Source organism: Camelus bactrianus, chromosome 14 (assembly GCF_048773025.1).
Source record: "Camelus bactrianus isolate YW-2024 breed Bactrian camel chromosome 14, ASM4877302v1, whole genome shotgun sequence".
Lineage (NCBI taxonomy): Eukaryota > Metazoa > Chordata > Mammalia > Artiodactyla > Camelidae > Camelus > Camelus bactrianus.
This window is the reverse complement of record NC_133552.1, coordinates 10240584-10259118: the sequence shown is the minus strand read 5'-3', so window position 1 is coordinate 10259118 and position 18535 is coordinate 10240584. Positions and strand designations below refer to the sequence as shown.

General features: G+C 38.2%; 2 protein-coding genes across 8 annotated transcripts in view; both read left to right on the top strand.

Annotated features, from left to right (window-relative positions):
- The window catches only part of CCDC169 (coiled-coil domain containing 169), a 45350-nt gene that overhangs the window by 24695 nt on the left and 2120 nt on the right, over positions 1-18535 (top strand). For all 6 annotated transcript variants that reach the window (XM_074378074.1, XM_045514112.2, XM_045514113.2 and 3 more), the window contains one exon: positions 4687-5714. In XM_074378074.1, coding sequence (XP_074234175.1) covers positions 4687-4786 — 100 coding nt within the window. In that variant the 3' untranslated portion in view covers positions 4787-5714. The remainder of the gene's footprint in view (positions 1-4686; positions 5715-18535) is intronic.
- SOHLH2 (spermatogenesis and oogenesis specific basic helix-loop-helix 2) overlaps positions 15392-18535 on the top strand; it is a 34757-nt gene continuing 31613 nt past the window's right edge. The window contains exon 1 of one of the 2 annotated variants that reach the window (XM_074378072.1): positions 15392-15667. In XM_074378072.1, the coding sequence (XP_074234173.1) occupies positions 15620-15667 (48 nt within the window). In that variant the 5' untranslated portion in view covers positions 15392-15619. The remainder of the gene's footprint in view (positions 15668-18535) is intronic. The other variant, XM_074378073.1, reaches the window with a different exon arrangement.

Genomic DNA, 18535 nt, shown 5'->3' with positions numbered 1-18535 from the left:
CCTACTACGTGGAAACATGGCCACAAATGAAGAAGAGGGCTATCCTGCTATTGAAAGATATATTCTAGCAAATTATGTTTATATATATATTAATTTGAAAAAAAAAAAGGCTCTTTAAGATAAATAGGAGAAATAGTTTCTTTTGGATGAGGATTGGAAGTTGCCAGTAGCTTCTAGACAAGTCAATAGGTAACGTTGTTCACTATAACCTATGGCATATCTTGACCCTGGGAAATCATATTCCTGCAAGCAAAGGGCTCAAAAGCTGATACCCCAGGCAATGGTTCCTAGAAGTAGAAAACTGTAAAATTTATTTTTTTCTTTAGTGTGCAGCCTCATTTTTTCTCTGCCTATGAAGAGTTTTGGAATAATTAAAGGCCATACAGGAAGAAAATAACAAGGCAGTTCTTAGCACCCTGGAATTAAAGGACCTGAGGGAAATTGACTCAAGGGTTTATTAAAAGATGGATTGTTAGGGGAAAATCCTTTTGATATGAAAAGCAGCTAGAGGAGAGAAAACACAACCAAAATATCCAACACTAAGGGAATAATTCAATAAACTGTGATAATATCATGAAATTACAAAAGATTATATTGTAGAAAAATATGTAACTAAAATAGGAAAATGTTTCCCTAACATAGTAAATAAAAATTATAAAGCAAAATAATATCATGGGGTTATGGATGATTTATATTTATACTTTTTAGTATTTTCAATGAGACTATGTATACTTTATAATCATTTTAATAACTTTATATTAAAAGAGAAAAGTCAAAATAAAATACATCTATAAAGACTAAGGAAGCCCTCAAGTCAAAATAACACTAAATGTTTGTGTAACTAATACAGTATAGTATTTTTATAGATAGTAAGAATAAAGGTGGTGAAAGAATCTACACTGGCTTTTGAGCAAATAAACTTGAATCAGTTTTTGCCTCTACCACTTATTACTTATTGTGACTTTATATAAGTACCTTTTTTCAGACTCACCTATAAAATGGGGGTAGTGAAATCCATATTGAATGGTTAGTAACAGAATTAGAGATTACTGAAAAAAAATCCCCTGTTGAATAAACATTAGCTGTTCTTCTTCAATGTACAGTACTTTTTTGAAAATAAAAAATCAGAAAAATAATGAAGAATTGATTTGTGGGAAGAGAATAAGACATATGACAGTGATCTGAAATGGCAAGTGGCAAGTCTACAGCACTGCTGTGCTAACATAATCTTGGCAACGGTCTTACCCACTATTGTTTATTTAAAAACACAATACTCAGGAGTTTAAAATGGTTTTCAAACTTTGTTGACCATGACTGATAGCCTGTTGTGCCCAGTATACCCACATACATATTAAAATATAACTGAAACAATTATGAAATAGTACTTACCCTTACTCTGTGGGATGCATGCTGATGTTTTTTATTCTATTCTATGTTTTTAATTCGATGTTATTAACTCACTGAATCCATCCACTAATGAGTTGCATTCTGCAGCTTGAAAAACACTGCTCTAAAAGGTGTCCAGGAGATTAAACATATTTTTAGGGTGATATAATTTATTTTGATGTTTGGTGTCATCATGTTAGTTGGACCTTCTAGAAATAATTCACATTTAGGAAACTACTTAAAACATCCCTAAAGTAATTTAAAAGCATTTAGTAGAGTAAACAATAAATATCTATAATGGTCTATTAAATGTGATATAATTGAATTCTTATGGTTAGTTCCATATTATACCAGAAGGTGAAATTATGCTAAAATGTTGTTATTTAAGTTTAAAAAAACACAGGAAATAGTTTATTCTCAAAATACAACATTTAAAAATATTTTAATGAGATATAATTCACATGTAAAAAATTCAGCCTTTTGAAGTATGCAATTCATTGATTTTTAGTATATTTACAAGTTTGTGCAACCATTACTACTACATAATTCCAAAACATTTTCATCACACCAGAAAGAAATCTCGTACCCATTAGCAGTCAGCCCCTACACTTCTCTCCCCCCAGCCTCTGGCAATCACTAATCTACTTTCTGTCTCTATGGATTTATCTACTCTTGTTATTTCATATAAATAGAGGCAAACAGTATGTGGCCTTGTGTGTCTGACTTTGTCACTTAGCGTAATATTTTCAAGGTTCATCTATGTAGGAACATGTGTTAGTACTTTATTCTTTTTTGTGGCTGAATAATATTTCACTTTTGGATGTAACATATTTCATTTGTCCATTAATCAGTTGATGGACATTTGGGTTGTTTGCACCTTTTGACTGTTATGAGTAATGCTGCTATGAACATTCCTGCACAAGTTTTTATGCATGTATGTTTTCAGTTCTGTTGGGTACATGGTTGGGAATGGAATTGCTGGGTCAACTGGTAACTCTGTTTATCTTTTTAAGAACCTACCAAACTTTTTACCTAAGTGGCTATAACATTTTATATTCCCACTAGCAATGTATGAAGGTTCCAATTTCTCTACATCCTTGTCAATATGTGTTATTGTCCTTTTTAAAAAAATCCATTCTAGTGGATGTGAAATGGTATCTCATTGTAGTTTTGATTTACATTTCCCTAGGGACTAATGATGTTGAGAATTTTTCATGTATTTGCTGTCCATTTGTGTGTCATGTTTGGAGAAGTGTCTATTCAAGTCCTTTGCCCACTTTTTAATTAGGTTATTTGTCTGATTTCTTTGTGTTGTAAGAGTTCTTTTTGTATTCTGGTTACTAGACCTTATCAGATGTATGATTTGCAAACATTTTCTTCCATTTCTTCTTTCTTGATGATGTTCTTTGAAGATCAAAATTTTTGATTGTCATGAGGTCCAACTGATCTTGGCTTCCTAGGATTTTTTTTCTTGGTTGCTTGTGCTTTAGGTATCATATCTAAGAAATCATTGCCTAATCCAAGAACATGAAGATTTATATATGTTTCTTTTTAAGAGTCTTAGAATTTTAAATCCTTTTTGATCCATTTTGAGTTAATTTTTGTGTATAGTGTGAGATAACGGTCCAGTTTCAGTCTTCTGCATGTATCTGTTCAGTTGTCCTAGCACCATTTGCTGAAAAGACTATTCTTCCTCAATTGAATTGCCTTGGCACCCTTTGAAAAATCAACCATAAACATATGAGTCTATTTCTAGACTCTCAGTTTAATTCAATTGATCCGTAAGTCTATCCTTATGCTAGTACCACACTGTCTTGATGACTATAGCTTTTCAGACAATTTTGAAATGAGGAAATATGAGTCCTTCAACTTGATTCTTCTTTTTCAAGATTATTTTGGTTGTCTGGTGTCCTTTTATTTTCCATATGAATTTTAGGATTCATTTGTCAGTTTCTTCAAAGGAATACCACAGAGCTGAGGAAAGCAGGGTAGGGCAAATTAAAATGCCACAAAGCTGTGTTCTTGTTGAGTTTCAGGGGTGTGTGTGTGTGTGTGTGTGTGTTAAATTCTCCAGGTTCAGGGGTGTGTGTGTGTGTGTGTGTTAAATTCTCCAGGTTCAGGGGTGTGTGTGTGTGTGTAATTCTCCAGGATTGCTGCAAGCCTTTGGTTAATTTCTAGAGTTCTGAAAAAGTTACTTCTGACCATTTTTGCCAATCTTCTCCTTGCTTCTACTGAGGGAATAATTTTTGGAGGTCCCTATTCTATCATTTTTGCTGACATCACTCCCTGAGTAAAATATTTTTTAAAGCACCTTTCAGGGAATTGGAGCTGGCTCTTACCATATCAAGTGAGCACATGGGGAAGTTGGCTTTGTAAAGATACATAAGTCACTAAGAGAAAGGTGATCCCATGGAAATCCAAGAACAGGAATTTCAATGTAAATGGGCCCACAGATACTAGAATTAGGATTCAGGGAAGCTTGACGACTTCCGCAGATGTTCACGGACCATCACTTTAGTGGTTTGCCATATTGAATAATAATTAAAAGCACAGACTTTGAACTCAGACTTCCTGGATTCAAATCCCAGATTCACTTGCTAACTGTATAACCTTGTTTCTTTCTTCTGTCTAACAGGGCTAATAATAGAGATTTTGTGAAGTTGATATGAGTAAATACATAAATAAATAAAATTTAGAATAGTCCCTGACACAGATTATGACCTATAAAAATGTTTCTATTATTATTTGTAGTATAATAGACCACTAGTTTATTCTCTACTTCATTTTTCTTCTCATTGCCAACTGCCATCTTCATTTTCTATATATCTTTTATATCAAAGACCTTGGTATATCATAGTTTCAATTTTATCGTAATATAGGTAACATAGACTTACTCGTCAATCCTTATTTCCATCTTGTCCCTGCTCTACTTCATGGCCTCTCTCTATGTATTTTCTTAGCTATAATCCACATTTCTAGAGGTGAGTATCAGAATGGTCCATCTTATTCCTGTTTGGACAAAGCTTTCCACATTAGGCCACCTCATGGGCTTCTTCCAGGACTTTAAATTTTCTGCCCTTGCGCTGGTTGCCTCTCGAGCTTGACGAGATGATATGGTGTAACACGTGGCTGTTTAGGATTATATGGGAGGAAGAAAATCTGCACAGGGAGATTTCCTTGTGAAGGACTGTGCTCTGGGGAAACTAGGTGAAATGCACAGCCCTCCCCACTTAACATATTATGTTTTTCTTGTACCCAGTGGTGACCGAAAAATCATGATTAACGCTTATTCTATTTCAGGAGAAGGTGTAATTCAGTTACCCAGAAGACAGCGAATGCCATGAGAGGACCAGTAAAAAAGACTGCAAGATCAAACCATCTTCCAAAACTCAATCTGTGATTCCACACTGAGTGGTTTACTATCTCCCCATTTTTCATATGTAATATTCGACTTGTGAAGTTACTTATTCCCCACACTTTTCAGGGAATGAAATAGATAAGAAAGAGCTATCACACTTCTCTTTAGCTCTTCTTCCAGAAGTTTGTTCCTTTGTCTGTATAAAAGTAATTTTCTCAAGTGACCTAAACTAATAGCTTATGATTTTAAAAATATCCTAGAAAGCCTTAAGGTTGGCATCATTCCACTTGCCTTTACTAATATACCCATGATCTAATCTGATAGTAAGATTGCTACTTTATTTGGATTCTAGTCGACTATTAGTTAAAAATGTGAGTTCATCAAAACTTTTTGCTATTTTAGGCTATGTCATGTTCAGCTTTTTAAAACTCAAATTTTAAACAAAGGTGCAGATTAGATGAATCTTAAACTTTAATTTGAACTATCATGGTGTTGTGGAAACAGCTTTCAATCAGGAATAAGCTCGGTTACAGCTTCCACCCTGCTGTGAACTTAGGAGATTTGGGGCAAGTTCCTTCACCTCATCTTCATTTCCCACATCTGCAAAATGACTGAGGTAAACTAAACAATTTCTAAGGTTTCTTGCCATTCTAGAAGACCAATACTTGTTCAGCTACAAGGTCCTGCCACTTAGCACATGGTAATGTAAGTCGTTTTATGATGTTTATTAATTTATAGTGATGGCATAGTTCTTTGGACCAAACTGCCAGGTGTTCACATCACTCAAGTCTAGAGTGGAGATAGATGAGGGTAGGAGAAGTTTTAAGAAATTAAACATTTTTTTAAATTCTCCTATTTATATTTAGATTGTTTTGTAACTGTCGCCTAGGTCTGGAACATACATCTGTTTATCTCCCTGACTTAATAAGTGAAATTATTGGACTTCCAACTTTCCGGAAATCACTCAGAGGTAAGTAGTTTCCAGCTGATTGTGTTTTCCCCTTCTATCTGGCACTAAAACCTAAATTCTATTCAGTATAACCAGTAATGAATGCCAAATGCATTTCTACAACTACTTATAGATATTTACTTTCTTTCTTTAAGAAAGAATGCATATTCTTTTACATAAAAGACAATTCTTTTATGTAACTTTAAAAGTAATGCAGAGAACAAGGACCTACTGTATAGCACAGGGAACTATATTAAATATCTTATAATGGAAAAGAATCTGAAAAGGAATATATGTATTTGTATATGTGTGTGTGTGTATGTGTGTGTATATATAAAACTGAATCACTTTGCTGTATACCTGAAACTCATGCAACATTGTAAATTAAGTATACTTCAGTAACACAAAACAAAACAAAAATAACAAAAAAAGTGATGCACAGAAATATAAAGTAACTTCCTGTAAATTATTCCAAATGGAAACGAATTATTTTCCTGTTTTTAAGCTAACTACAGATAATCAGGTAACATGACCCATATTATTAAATCTTAGATTTCTTATGTCTTATACAATCTTTCTTAGCATTAGCAGCAAATTGATCATTTAAATATTAGTGATATTTATAATAATCACAGAATCACCACTAAAAAATAGACACATTTGTTTCTATCACACAGGGCTAAGCCATTGTGGGGATTGGATTGAGAACATTTAAATTGATCTCAGTCACTAGAATGGTGTATTAGTTGAACATCTTATTATGAGGACTCTGTCACATTGAAATGTTAGTTCTGCAGGAGCTACTTTGGGATACTTTCCAATGTCAGAAAATGTCTGTCTTAAACAGTGATGGAGGCTGGTGAGGGAATATAAAGAACTGAAATGGAGGACTCTCTAAGATCTGTGCTCTAATACCAGTTTTGCCACTTCTAAGCTTCTGACTCTGAGTAAATCACTTTCCACTGCATCGCTTTCATTTATAGAGCTGGGAATAAACTGCAGTGCAGATCAAAGGTATTTACTACATGTTTACTTGTTTACTTCTTTATAGCCTCTTTCCCTCTAAAAAAGATTGTGTCATTTTTTACTAAATATAGTTTTTTTGTTTTATAGATATAAAAACAACACCCATAAGATGAAAGATAAAAGTAAAAGTTAAAGTTTTGCAAGATTCCCAACTGAAAAAAAACTGTCTTTAAGCTTTATAGTAATCAGCACAAGAAAGAATGAGTTATTCAGCTCTCATTTTTTTTGTAGAAGGAATATATAAGTAGACAGAAATTTTACCTAATTCTAAGCTCTGAAGGATAATTTATCATGTAAAGTTTTATAAGAAAATTTAATTATTTACTGAAATAACCAGTGCAAAATTGATAATTTGGGGTCTTTGTTTAATACTGAAATATGTATTAATATTAGTATTTATTTTTTGAAGAGTTCAGAATTCATAAAGCAAAACATTAGTAAACAATATTTAATATATTTCAAACATGTTAATGTCTAAATGTATTACAAAATGTCAAAAATACCATTTATAAAAACGAATGTTGCTATAATAAAAAAGACAGATAATAATGAGTAATAATGAGGATGTGGAGAAATCAGAACTCTCATATGCTGCTGGTGGGGATGTAAAACAGCACCTTCACTTTGAAATAAGTCTGCCTGTTCCTCAGAAGGTTAAATATAGACTTACCATATGACCCAGCAATTCTACCCCTCTGTAAGCACCCCAGAGAAATGAAAACCTATGTCCACATAAAAATGTGTACACAAATGTTTATAGCACCATTATTTATAATAGTTAAAAAGTGGAAACAACCCATATGTCCATCAGCTGATGAAGGGATAAACAAAATGTGGTATATCCACACAATGGAACATTATTCAGCAATAAAGAGGAGTAAGTACTGACATATGCTACAACACGGATGGACTTTGAAAACATTATCCTGAGTGAAAGAAGTCAGTCACAGGAGATCACATTTTGTATGATTCCATTTATATGAAATGTCCAGAATAGTCAAATCCTTTTAGACAGAAAGTAGATTAGTAGTAGTTGCTAAAATCTGGCAGGGCCAAGGGAAGGGTAGGTGATGGAGAATGGCTCCTAATGTGTGCAAGGGTTTCTTTTTGGGGTGCTGAAATGTTCTAAAGGTAATCATGGTGTTGGCTATACAACACCATGAATAAACTAAAAAGCATTGGATTGTACACTTTACATGAGTTAATTGCACATTATATGATTTATATCTCAATAAATCTGTTATTAAAAACAAATGTTAAACATATGTTAACCTCTTAATGTAAATTAGCAGATAAATTTTAATGAAATCTTATTTGATCTTTCTCAGAAAATGTGATCTTACATCAAAATGCATTGTCATTAGTGCCATTGTTGAGTCAAGAGCATTTTGTAAACATAATTTTCCAAATAAGAATCTCTTTCAGATACTACACTAATCAGAAGAACAATGCGGGCTATATGCCACTTACCAGTGATTCTTTGACTTCTTTTGAATAATCACATCTCTTGCGTGATAACCTTGCAGAGATATTTATAAAGCACCTTTTGATTTTTGTCTAGGACTAGATTTTAATTTATAGACAGCTATATAGTTTTTGTTTCGAGGTTCTTTTCTAGATTTCATCATTTTCTTTATTTTTTTCATGTATATCTGGAGATTCCAAAGCAGAGTTATTTATATCAATTTTACTATGTGATAATCACATTCTACTGGACAAGAAATTTTTTATTTTAGACTAAGAATTATTTCTTGCAACAGAAGCTTATCCATAACACTATTTGGTTTCTTTTTGCAATATGCACAAGTGAGGGCCTGTCTAGATCACATATTATATGTATTTTTTAAAATAAATTGAGAAATTAAGTTATGGATATTTATTTCAAGATGTAAATGATTTAAATTTTTGATTTTTTTAATACCAGAATAACAATTATGACAACAATGATACTAGGATTTGGGCATTTAAAGAGAAGCGAGCATACCAGAATACTAAACGTAGTAAGTTATCTAGAAAAAAATATGACTTACCAGCATGTAAATAGTTAAGTCTTAAAAGCAGATCACAGCTCTAGAGTGATCTGTCTAGACAGTGCTAAAGGAATTGGAAAAAAAAAAAAGAGGTCAATGAAATAAACACACTAGGATTTATGAGTTTTCAAGGAAAATATTTTTCCTTTACCTCCATCATCTCCTTTTTCTTGTCATTGCTATAACTTTCTTAAGGCCTTTATCATAACCAGAAAGCTAGACAAAGGAGAAAAAGGTGGTAAAAATGTCACACTGGGATGTTGAGAATCAGTTAATAATACTTACTGGTAATGGGTAAGGATAGCCCTTTAATCTCTCTGACTAAAATTGACCTCTTGATCAACTGAACTATGATTAACTTCCTTGCTTATGCTACTTTTGTGGTTTTAATCACCTAAGTGATAGGCTTGTTTTATATTTTGCATGCCTTTCTTTGTTATAAAGCATTAGCTTCTCGGGAGTGGGTAGGGCCACATCTTATTCATCTTTGTGTCTCCAGGACTTAGCCCAGGGATGTGCATATTTTGTACACTCACTCAGTCAATATTTGGAATGAAAAGGTGGACCTAAACTCAAGATAAGAGTTCTCCAAGGTCACTTGAGGATCTTGAGAATTAGAGACTTGCAGTGTAAGAAATGTAAGAATAGAGTGGCAAAGTATGAACTAACAACCCAAGGATCAAGGCCTTAAGAACAGGAACAATCCTGGGAGTGACATTTAGAATGATAACCTGCCAAGAGCACAAGTGAAATGAGAAATATGGGGACATTGCACTAAAATAATTTTTAAATTAAACATAGCCCTAGTTTGTATGATGTGATAGAAAGAGTAGTAAAGAAGTGAAAAGAAAACTATGAATGCAGGGATACCTATTTTTGAAGAGAAATCTTCCCTTTTCCCTTGAGGGGCGGCAACAAAAAATTAACCAGATGAGAATCTTCCATTTGGTAACTATGCTGGACCTATTGTGATGCTCTTAAGCACATTAATGCTTAAAAGATGTATAAATGTTGGATATTATCATTTTTCATTTACCCCATTATGAGGGTCTAGTCACCTGAGAAGTTAGAGGGGACAGTAGTCCACAGAAGACTGCCCTCATTTCAGACACCAACTGCAAGTTCAGGGGATTACAATAACCGCCCAGGGGTTCAGTTGTTTCCTACAAGTGCTCAGAACTCCGTGAAAGCTGGTACACTCATGGTTACAGTTTATTGTAGAGAAAGGATGTAGAGACTAAAATCAGCCGAGAGAAGACACACACTGGGCAGAGTCCAGGAGGGGTCCAAATATAGATCTTCCAGTTGTCCCCTTCTCATCGAGTCTTAGCCAGCGATAGCCCTTCCCAGCCCTGATGTGGGACAACACACATGGAGTATTGTCAACTAGGAAAACACACCTAATCCTAGGTGTTCAGAGTTTTTATTGGAGCTCAATCACATACTTCCTCCAAGGCTGATGCCTAGTCTCCAGCACTTTCAGAGGTAGAGTTAAAACCCCATGGCCCAAAACCCCCATCATAAATCACATTGTTAGACTATCTGGTCTAAAACCAGCCAAAACCACTAGGAAACAAAAGATACTCCTATCGGGCAAAATGGTCTAAGGACCTGGAAATCATCTCCCAGCAACTTCCTTTAGTCCTTTGTGTAGATCCAAGTTTTCACCTGGCATTATTTTCTTCCCACTTGAAGAATTTCCTTTAAAATTGAAGTTCAGGTCTCTTGGCAACATATTTCCTCTACCTTTGTTTATCTGAAAAAGTATTTGTCTCACCATTTTTGAAAGATATTTTCACTGGTGTGTATGTATACAGTTTAATGGTCAACTCTACAAAGGAAGAAGAGTGGGCCCCAAATGATGATTCCAGGGCCTGGAGGAGAGGAAAAGGAGCAGTCCTTCTGGAATAGAAGGCAACATGCTAGGTTGACAGCTTTGGTTTTTTAGCACATTAGAGATTCCATTCCATTGTCTCATGGCATCCACAGTTTCTGATGAGAAGTGTGTGATTTTCTTTGTTTCTTTGTACATAATGTGGCTTTTGTAACTGGCTGATCTTAAGATTTCCTATCACTGGTTTTCAGGAATTGTTTTTGAGCCTTAGTGTGATTTTGTGTTTATCCTGCAGAAGATTCATTGAGCTTATTGGATGTATGGATTTTGAGTTTTCATCAAGTTTGGAAAATTTTTGGTCATTTTTTCAAGTTCTTTTTCTACCCTTTCTTCTTCGAAGACTTAGTTACAACCTGAGCCAGACCACTTGATATTATCCCATTTGGTTCTTTATTTTTTACATCTGTTTCTCTCACTGCATTTGTATTTTCCTTTAAATAATTGAATATAGTTATAATAGCTGTTTTAACATGCTTATTTGCTAATTCCTTCATCTTTATCTCTGTCATTTCTAGGTCTGTTTCTAGTGATTGATCTTTCTCTTGGCTTGGGGTCTCATTTTCTGCTTCTTGTCCTATCTATTAATTTGTTATTGGATGCTAGACATTGGTGATTTTATGTTGTTGGTTATAGATTTTCACTAGGCTTTGTTCTTATAAAGGCAGTTAAATTACTTGCAGGTCAATCTTCTCAGGCCTTTGTTAGGGTGGGTGTAGAATAATCTTTACCCTTGAGAGAGTTTAGCCCCATTAATAAGGCATAGCTATCGTGATCTCTATTAAATGTGGTGAGTGATCAGTTTGTTGACACTCAACCCTGGCTGATTGGAGCTCAGATGCCTCTTGGCCCTGTGTGAGCATTCTGCACACTGTGTAGGTGTTCACTCTAAGCTTATGCGTCTTCATGTTAGCAAGGACTCCGGAGGCCCTGTATCGATTTCTGGAGTTCTCTTTTTGCTTAACTCTTTTCTCTTCTGTAATCTGCTCTATAACTTCAGTTACTTTAATCTCCATGAACTCCAGTCTCTATCTTCTCAACTATGTAAAAGTACCATCCCCCTCTCCACTCTGAGGTCTGGAAGGTACCTCAAGGCAGAAATGTAGAGTGATAGTAGGGCTCAATTTATTTCTCCTAGGGATCACAGTCTTATGGTGCATGTTTCTCAACGTCTGCAGACAAATGTTTCATATATTTTTGTCCAGTTTTCTATTTCAAGCAAGAGGGTAAATCTTGCCTCTGATACTCCATGAAGGCCAGAAACAAAGGGTCCACCCATTTAAATTTAAAGCATCAAAACAGCAAATAAAATGTTTAAAAATCCAACATAAAAATTCATTTTACTTTGAGCCTATAATATTTTCTTTATGTTAGGACCTAAATACGTTTTTCTCAACTTAATCACTAAAATTTGCACTAGACAAAATGAATGAATAGGCTTTTTCTGCCTTCTTTGTGGGGAGATAAGTGTATTTTGGAAAGAAAGGAGCAAAGGATATTTGGTGAGCAAATTAATGGACTGTGGCAAAGACTGCTATGTGCCTATCAAACTCCTTTTCTATGAAGTGCAAAACTAGGCTACATTTTCCATGTGTGAAACACTTTGTTTAACCGTGAATGGTGCACATACTACCTTGTTTAGTGGTATGTATGTGGGACACCCCGTTTAGTAGTGTGTGGTGTGTATGCTACTGTGTTTAGTGATACAGTTGTGAAACACTGTGTGCAGCTGGGTGTGGTCCTGTGCCTGACTTCAGGCCAGTATAATATAGGCATACATGATGTATGTCATTTCCGTGACTGGCCCTTGAAAATCTCCCAGGTGATCCTTCTTGGTTGTCCTCTTTTTCAGTCTTGGTTGATGGGGGATGCCAAGGTCCCAGGGGAGGGTAGGAGCCACAAGATAAAAGAAACTTAGGTATATGAATCATTGCATATAGCACTGCTATTTCTCTTACCTTACAAACCTTCATTTGATTGTGGTGTGTGTGAAAAATAAATCCTTTTTGTGAGTGTGTCTTTTACTGAGATTTGGGTTTTACTTGTTGAAGCAGCCTATGCTCACTAATATATCAAACAGTATTTTTAGTAAGGCTTACAAGTCTTTGGATATTGTTTTCAGTAGATAATGATATCTTTATCTGAAACTACATAGACATGAATTCAGCTGTTCATTGATAGTGGTGGCCCCTGGCTTTCCTGCATCAGTGAGTCAGATTCTAGAATTTCAATTGATATTTTTAAAGTGATTCTAACTCAGTGTATTTTCCAGTCTGCTGAACATAGACAGAATAATTCTTTTTTTTTTTTAAACTAAACAGAATCTCTTGCTTTTTCATCAGTGTGTTTCTAGGATACTGCTCTTTTAAGCCTTGTACAAAAGCTGTACAGTCTGAGCCAAATACAGGCTGGGGCCAAACAACCATGAAATGTACCAAGTCATGTCTGAGAGGGGAGGATACCCATAATCCCTTTCACTCAGAAAAGGAAGAACGCACAGCATCATTGGCCCTTAGCATTTATGGAATCCCATTGGGCAGACATGGTGAAATCCTCTTCCTTGGGAATGGGTTCGGTTCCTTGATCAGGCTCTTGGGAATGGGTTCGGTTCCTTGATCAGGCTCTTGGGAATGGGTTCGGTTCCTTGATCAGGCTCTGATTCTGCTTCCTGGTGGGAATGTTCTTGTCCATTTTTTGAGTGGGAGTTTCTTTCATTTCAACCTCTTGCTCATATTTAAAGTGGGCATTGGAGGTTGGGCCCTGCTTTGGGGATGCACAGCTTTTAGAGCTTGGTTTCTGTTTGAACAAACTTGGGTTCCCATGGGTGGTGGCTTCATTCAAATAGCCAAAAGCTTTATAGTCCAAGTTTATGGTTTCTTGGATAATATAACTCCATTTTTATAATAATCATTTTAGAGCGTGATTTGTTTCTTTGGCCCATATCTCTCTCTACCTACAGGCAGCTGTGTTGCAGCTATTTACAATAAAGTTAACACTCATAATCTGAGTTTTGCCACTAGGCTGCCTTAGTGGCCTCTTGTTGCTCAGAACCCTTCTTGGTCTTATCTCCTGCTTTGGGGGTCTAGGAGCAGTTGGCCTTTCCAACACTTTCATGCCCCTTGATGCCCCAGATTTCTAGATTCTCTCTATTCCCTTTTCCTCGCAGACTGGCTGATTATATCCCAAGCTCATTTTTTTTTTCTGCTGCTTTGTCAAAGGCAGCCATTAACATCAAGCACACATTATTATTATTATTATTATTTTTCCCCCAACATCTTTTCCTTGACTCCCAGCTTTGGTAAGCACTTGGTCTGCTGTGGCATAAATAAGGATCTCCTGGCTTCCACCTTCATGTCACTATTAGCATCAGAGTTGCTAGTCTAGACATTTAGAGCAATGCAAACCTCATTTACCATACAGGGGGAAGAGCTCAAAGCTGCCCCAGTTCACACCCACCCCAATGCCTGGGCAGGACTTCACCTCTGCTCATATTGTTGAGCAAACTGCTTCACAGACATTTAGCTAGACACTCTCAGTTCCTGATTAATTGGAAAAGCAATAAAGAGCCAAAATTCCTATTTACTAAAATGTGTACATTTATTTCCAAAGATAATGCAGAATGATCCCATCAGAAATTTATCTGCACTTTTCCTCCCATGAAAATCATAGACAATCAATATACTATTTTTGCATGCTATCATGATCTAAATCAGAACACACCACCACCTGCTCAGGAAAAAGGAGGCTTGCCCAGAGATCAGAGATGGTGGTTCAAGTGGAGCGTTTGTATTATGTTCAAGTAAGATCAAGAGTCTAGGCACATTCAAAGTGACAGACACTGTAAGATACTATCACTCCTCACCTCCACTAACTTTTAGCAATGGAAAAATTCAGGAACAATAGTAAAGACCCACAAGAGGAAGGATATCCTGCAGGTCTTGGCCTTCAGTTCTCAGTAAAACGTCTAGCAAGGCTGAATAAATCGGGTCACATAGCACCAGCCACCTGGAGGCTTTCTTACTTGAGAAAATGAGGACAATATTTGTTGACTCAAGGGCAAAATTCTTCTAAAATTTTTTTATTCTCCTTTTTCAGTTTTATTAGGTAGAATTATTATAGTTTGACTGCACATACACATTATATTGCATGCAAATACAGTATACTGCCCATTTTTTGTTTACATATATGTACGAATTATTGTTTCTAAGAACAGATTAGATCTTTAGCTTTTTAAACTTACATAATTATTAAAGGAATAAAGCCAACTACAAAATAAGAATCAACAGAATGTGGTAATCCAATCATAAAGGACAGTCAGATGTGCTTACACATATTCAAGAAGTCAAAATAATAATTAGTCATTTGAATCATTTTTTTTAGATTCTTCATATAAATGTCATATGGCATTTTTCTTTCTTTCTAGCCCACTTCACTTAGAAATGCTTCTAAAATTTTAAATTTCTTCGTAGTTTGAAAAGAAAACACCATAATAGTCCTCGTCTTCCCTATCATATGTTTGTCTTGGGAAAAGAAAAAAAAATCCAGTTTGTTTATTCCTAATATTTAAACCTGAAAGCTTTCCCTTGAGACAGTGAAGTCTTTTGGAGGAGCCCTTGCTCCCAGCGGGGAGTGGCGGTTCCGCCTAAGTCCTGAGCTGTGTGATGTCCCTGAGGTACGGGAAATGGGAACTCTGGGTGGGCAGTGTGCCAATGACGGGGCCTCCCAAGGAGCTGCAGGGCACCTTGTGCAGCCTATCCCCATCCCCCGGGTCACCCCTCCCGGAAGTCCTCCCCCTGCCCCGGGTCCTGCAGAGACCCCTCGGGAGCAGCAGCGGGCGGCAGGGTCACTTTAAGGCGGGCCGGGGGCGGGCGCCCCGCAGCTGCGGGCCCGGAGCCATTTGCGCGGCGGACGCGGCGCGCGGGCTGGCGAGCTCCTCCCGCGGGGAGCCTGTCCCACGTCCCACACGTGGGCATCGGGCCATGGCGGCCTCAATTATCGGCGCGGAGCTCGGCCAAATCCCTGGGCAGGTAAGCGGCGGCGGCAACTGCGGCGGAGGGAGCGGAGGCTGCTGCGTTTATAACCGCGCGCGGGCGGGCGCGGGGACCCCGTCGGGCGGCGCAGCCCAGTCAGCCGGGCGCGGACCTGCTCGTCGCCGGGACGGCCCTGAGCGCGGCGGCCTGGGGGGCCCTGCGGGGCGCGAGCCTGCCCTGGAGGCCCGCCCTTCTCCTGGAGCCGCACGCCCGGCGCCTGACCACCTCGAGGTCGGGGACGCACTCAGTGCCCCCAAGAGCTGAGGCCTGAGGCGGAAAGGGGACCGAACTGTGTCACCGAGTCACCCTCTCGAGCCCTTGACCCTCCCCAGCCCAAAACTTCCAGCACAAGACCGTGGGTGGGGCTATCTGGGAGCAGAACGTAGTAGGTTAGATGTTCGGGCTGGTGGCAGTATTAACGTGAACAACAATCTTGGTTTTAGTCTGAATGTGGGAGAGTTGATTTAACACGTTTCAGTGTGAATATAGGAAAGTTTATTCAACATGGCATATGGGAAAGTTGGTCTTAAGCTTTCTTGTCTGCACAGCTTGGCGTGCCTTTTTTCATTTTGCTCACTGGCAAGATGTCCCCAGGTGTCCGTGCCCGGCCCTCCGCGCGCTGACACCCAAATGGCAGACGGGTGTAGACACCACACCATGGCGCCATGGACGGGAAAACGCATCTGCCCTCTTCATGCATCCTCTCCCCCTCCTTAGAAATCAGAAAGCCCCCTGGCCTCTTTTGAAAGCACCTTGTTTATCATCTTGTCAGCAGAAGCACAGGACCCTTTTTTTTGTGACTGAGATAAAAATGAAAGGTGATTAGCAGTCTACTAGGAAAAAAGCATGAACAAACCGCCTTACCCCACCCCAGGAAGCGAGGCAAACTCGTCTTGGCTTTCTTCGTACTCCATGTATATTGATAAATATGAGAGGGAAACCGTTTGGGCCGCGTGAAGTTTTGTTACCCCTTAGAATGTTCTGCATAGTTAAATCTCGCTTGGTAAGAAGCAGCTTTCTGCACGCAATTACTACCACTTTGAAGTGGACCAGTTTTAAGAGATTTTAATTATTTCAAAATAGAGGCACCTATTTAAACTCAAAAGGAAAAATAGTATTTTATCGTGCAGGATTAGGCCACGCTGCACAAAATGGAGCTCTGAATAAAATATCAGATTATCGAGTAGTACATAAATAATTGTAGCTTCCCGTCCTTCAAAGAGTCTGAAGCCCCAAAGAACCTTTTATTTGCTTTGGAAGCGGAGCTCGCTCAGTTTCTCCAGATAGAGCTGCTTAAATCCCTTGACTCTTGGGGAACCTGGGGGCCACGCACCGCCCGGTGAGGGCCTCAGCCCACGCAGCTGCTGCTGATTGTCAGCGCTGCTCCCCGTGATAAGAGCCACGTAAATAACGACTGGCTAAAACGTAGGGGTGATTTGCGTTAAGCACTTCAGCATCTGCTGTTACTAATGAAGGGTTTCGCCAACCACAGACTGCAAATGGAAATCCAGCGTTTAAAAACCTACAGAGTGGAGGGCCCTGTGTGCTCCTGTGATCTCAGAAACGGAGGGGATAAAGATGACTATGCCGTCGCATTGTAAAAACTGTCCACACTAAAGCGGTCTGCACCCAGATGGTGGTGGTGTATGTCCCTGAGTGGTGAAATTACAGATGCTTTGAATTTTCTCTCCAGGCTTTTTTGAATTTTTCAATCTTTCGTAATGAATATGTATTGCTTTTGTTAAAAAAAAAGTGTAGTAAGCAATTCAAATAGGAAAAAAATTTCGCCAAATGAAGTCTAGTATCGGTTCAAGTTGTGGCCTTCACAGGTGAAGCTCTTAGAGGTACTAAAGTCAGCGTTCCAGAGCCGAATGTACTAGAAAGTTTTATTTATTTTTATTCATTTTCCTTTTATTCTTACCAGTGGGTCCTTCTCATCACCTGTTCTCATATTACACTATCAGCAAGTTTTTTTTTAACTCTATAAATACTCAAATTTGATTAGAAGCTGTTTAGTTAATTTGAGTGACTTGGGGCCAGTGGACTAGGGCAGCGTTCTGATTTGTCTGATTGTAAACATTACTCGTGTGCTATGGCACTGATTTTGTCTGGCAGAGAAGGAAGCCTTTGTCAGGAGAGCAAATCAGTTCTTTCTAGAGCAGCGTTATTTCCTGCCCTGTGTCCTGTGCCAGGCTCTGCGCAGAAGGGCTGGTTAGTGATGCTGCGCTGCTGCTTTCTTCCTGGATCTCTTTCCGCCTCCTCTCAGGCTCTCCTCACTCCCCGGTACCTGGGTTCTGTCCCTCAAAACTCACTCTTGACTTTTCTCCACAAGACTAGCTGAGAGATTCTGGAGAAATTGGGAACTGGCCTCTGAGGGGAATGTTGCAGCCAGAAGCACGAGGTGCTAGCTAGGGAAGGGTTCAAGTCAGCAGCTGATGCTTCTTATTCAAAATTTACCTTTGCTTCTCAGCAGGCCCTGTTTCCCAAGCTCTGGGGCTCAAGTCATGCAGAGAGCAGTTTGATTGAGGGCTTTTTTTTTTTTTTTACTGCCAGATGTGGACACATTTTCCCTCCAATTCTGCCTCTCCTGTCCCCACCGCCCCATCAGGTTGATTTGATAGGTTCTGTGATCAGGTTCGGTACTACCTGAGAACACTCGGCAGTAGCTACCACCTACAGGGCATTGTACAAACATTCCTCCTAACGGCAGTCTTGTGATGTAAGTATTATCATCCCCCAGATGAGGATCACATAAGCATCTTACTCAGAGTCTCTAGCAAGTGGCTGGATGGGGACTGGGGGCAGATGCTGTCGAACTGTTAAAAAGGGATCAGTAACAGCTTTGGTAGAACTGAGACTCATCCA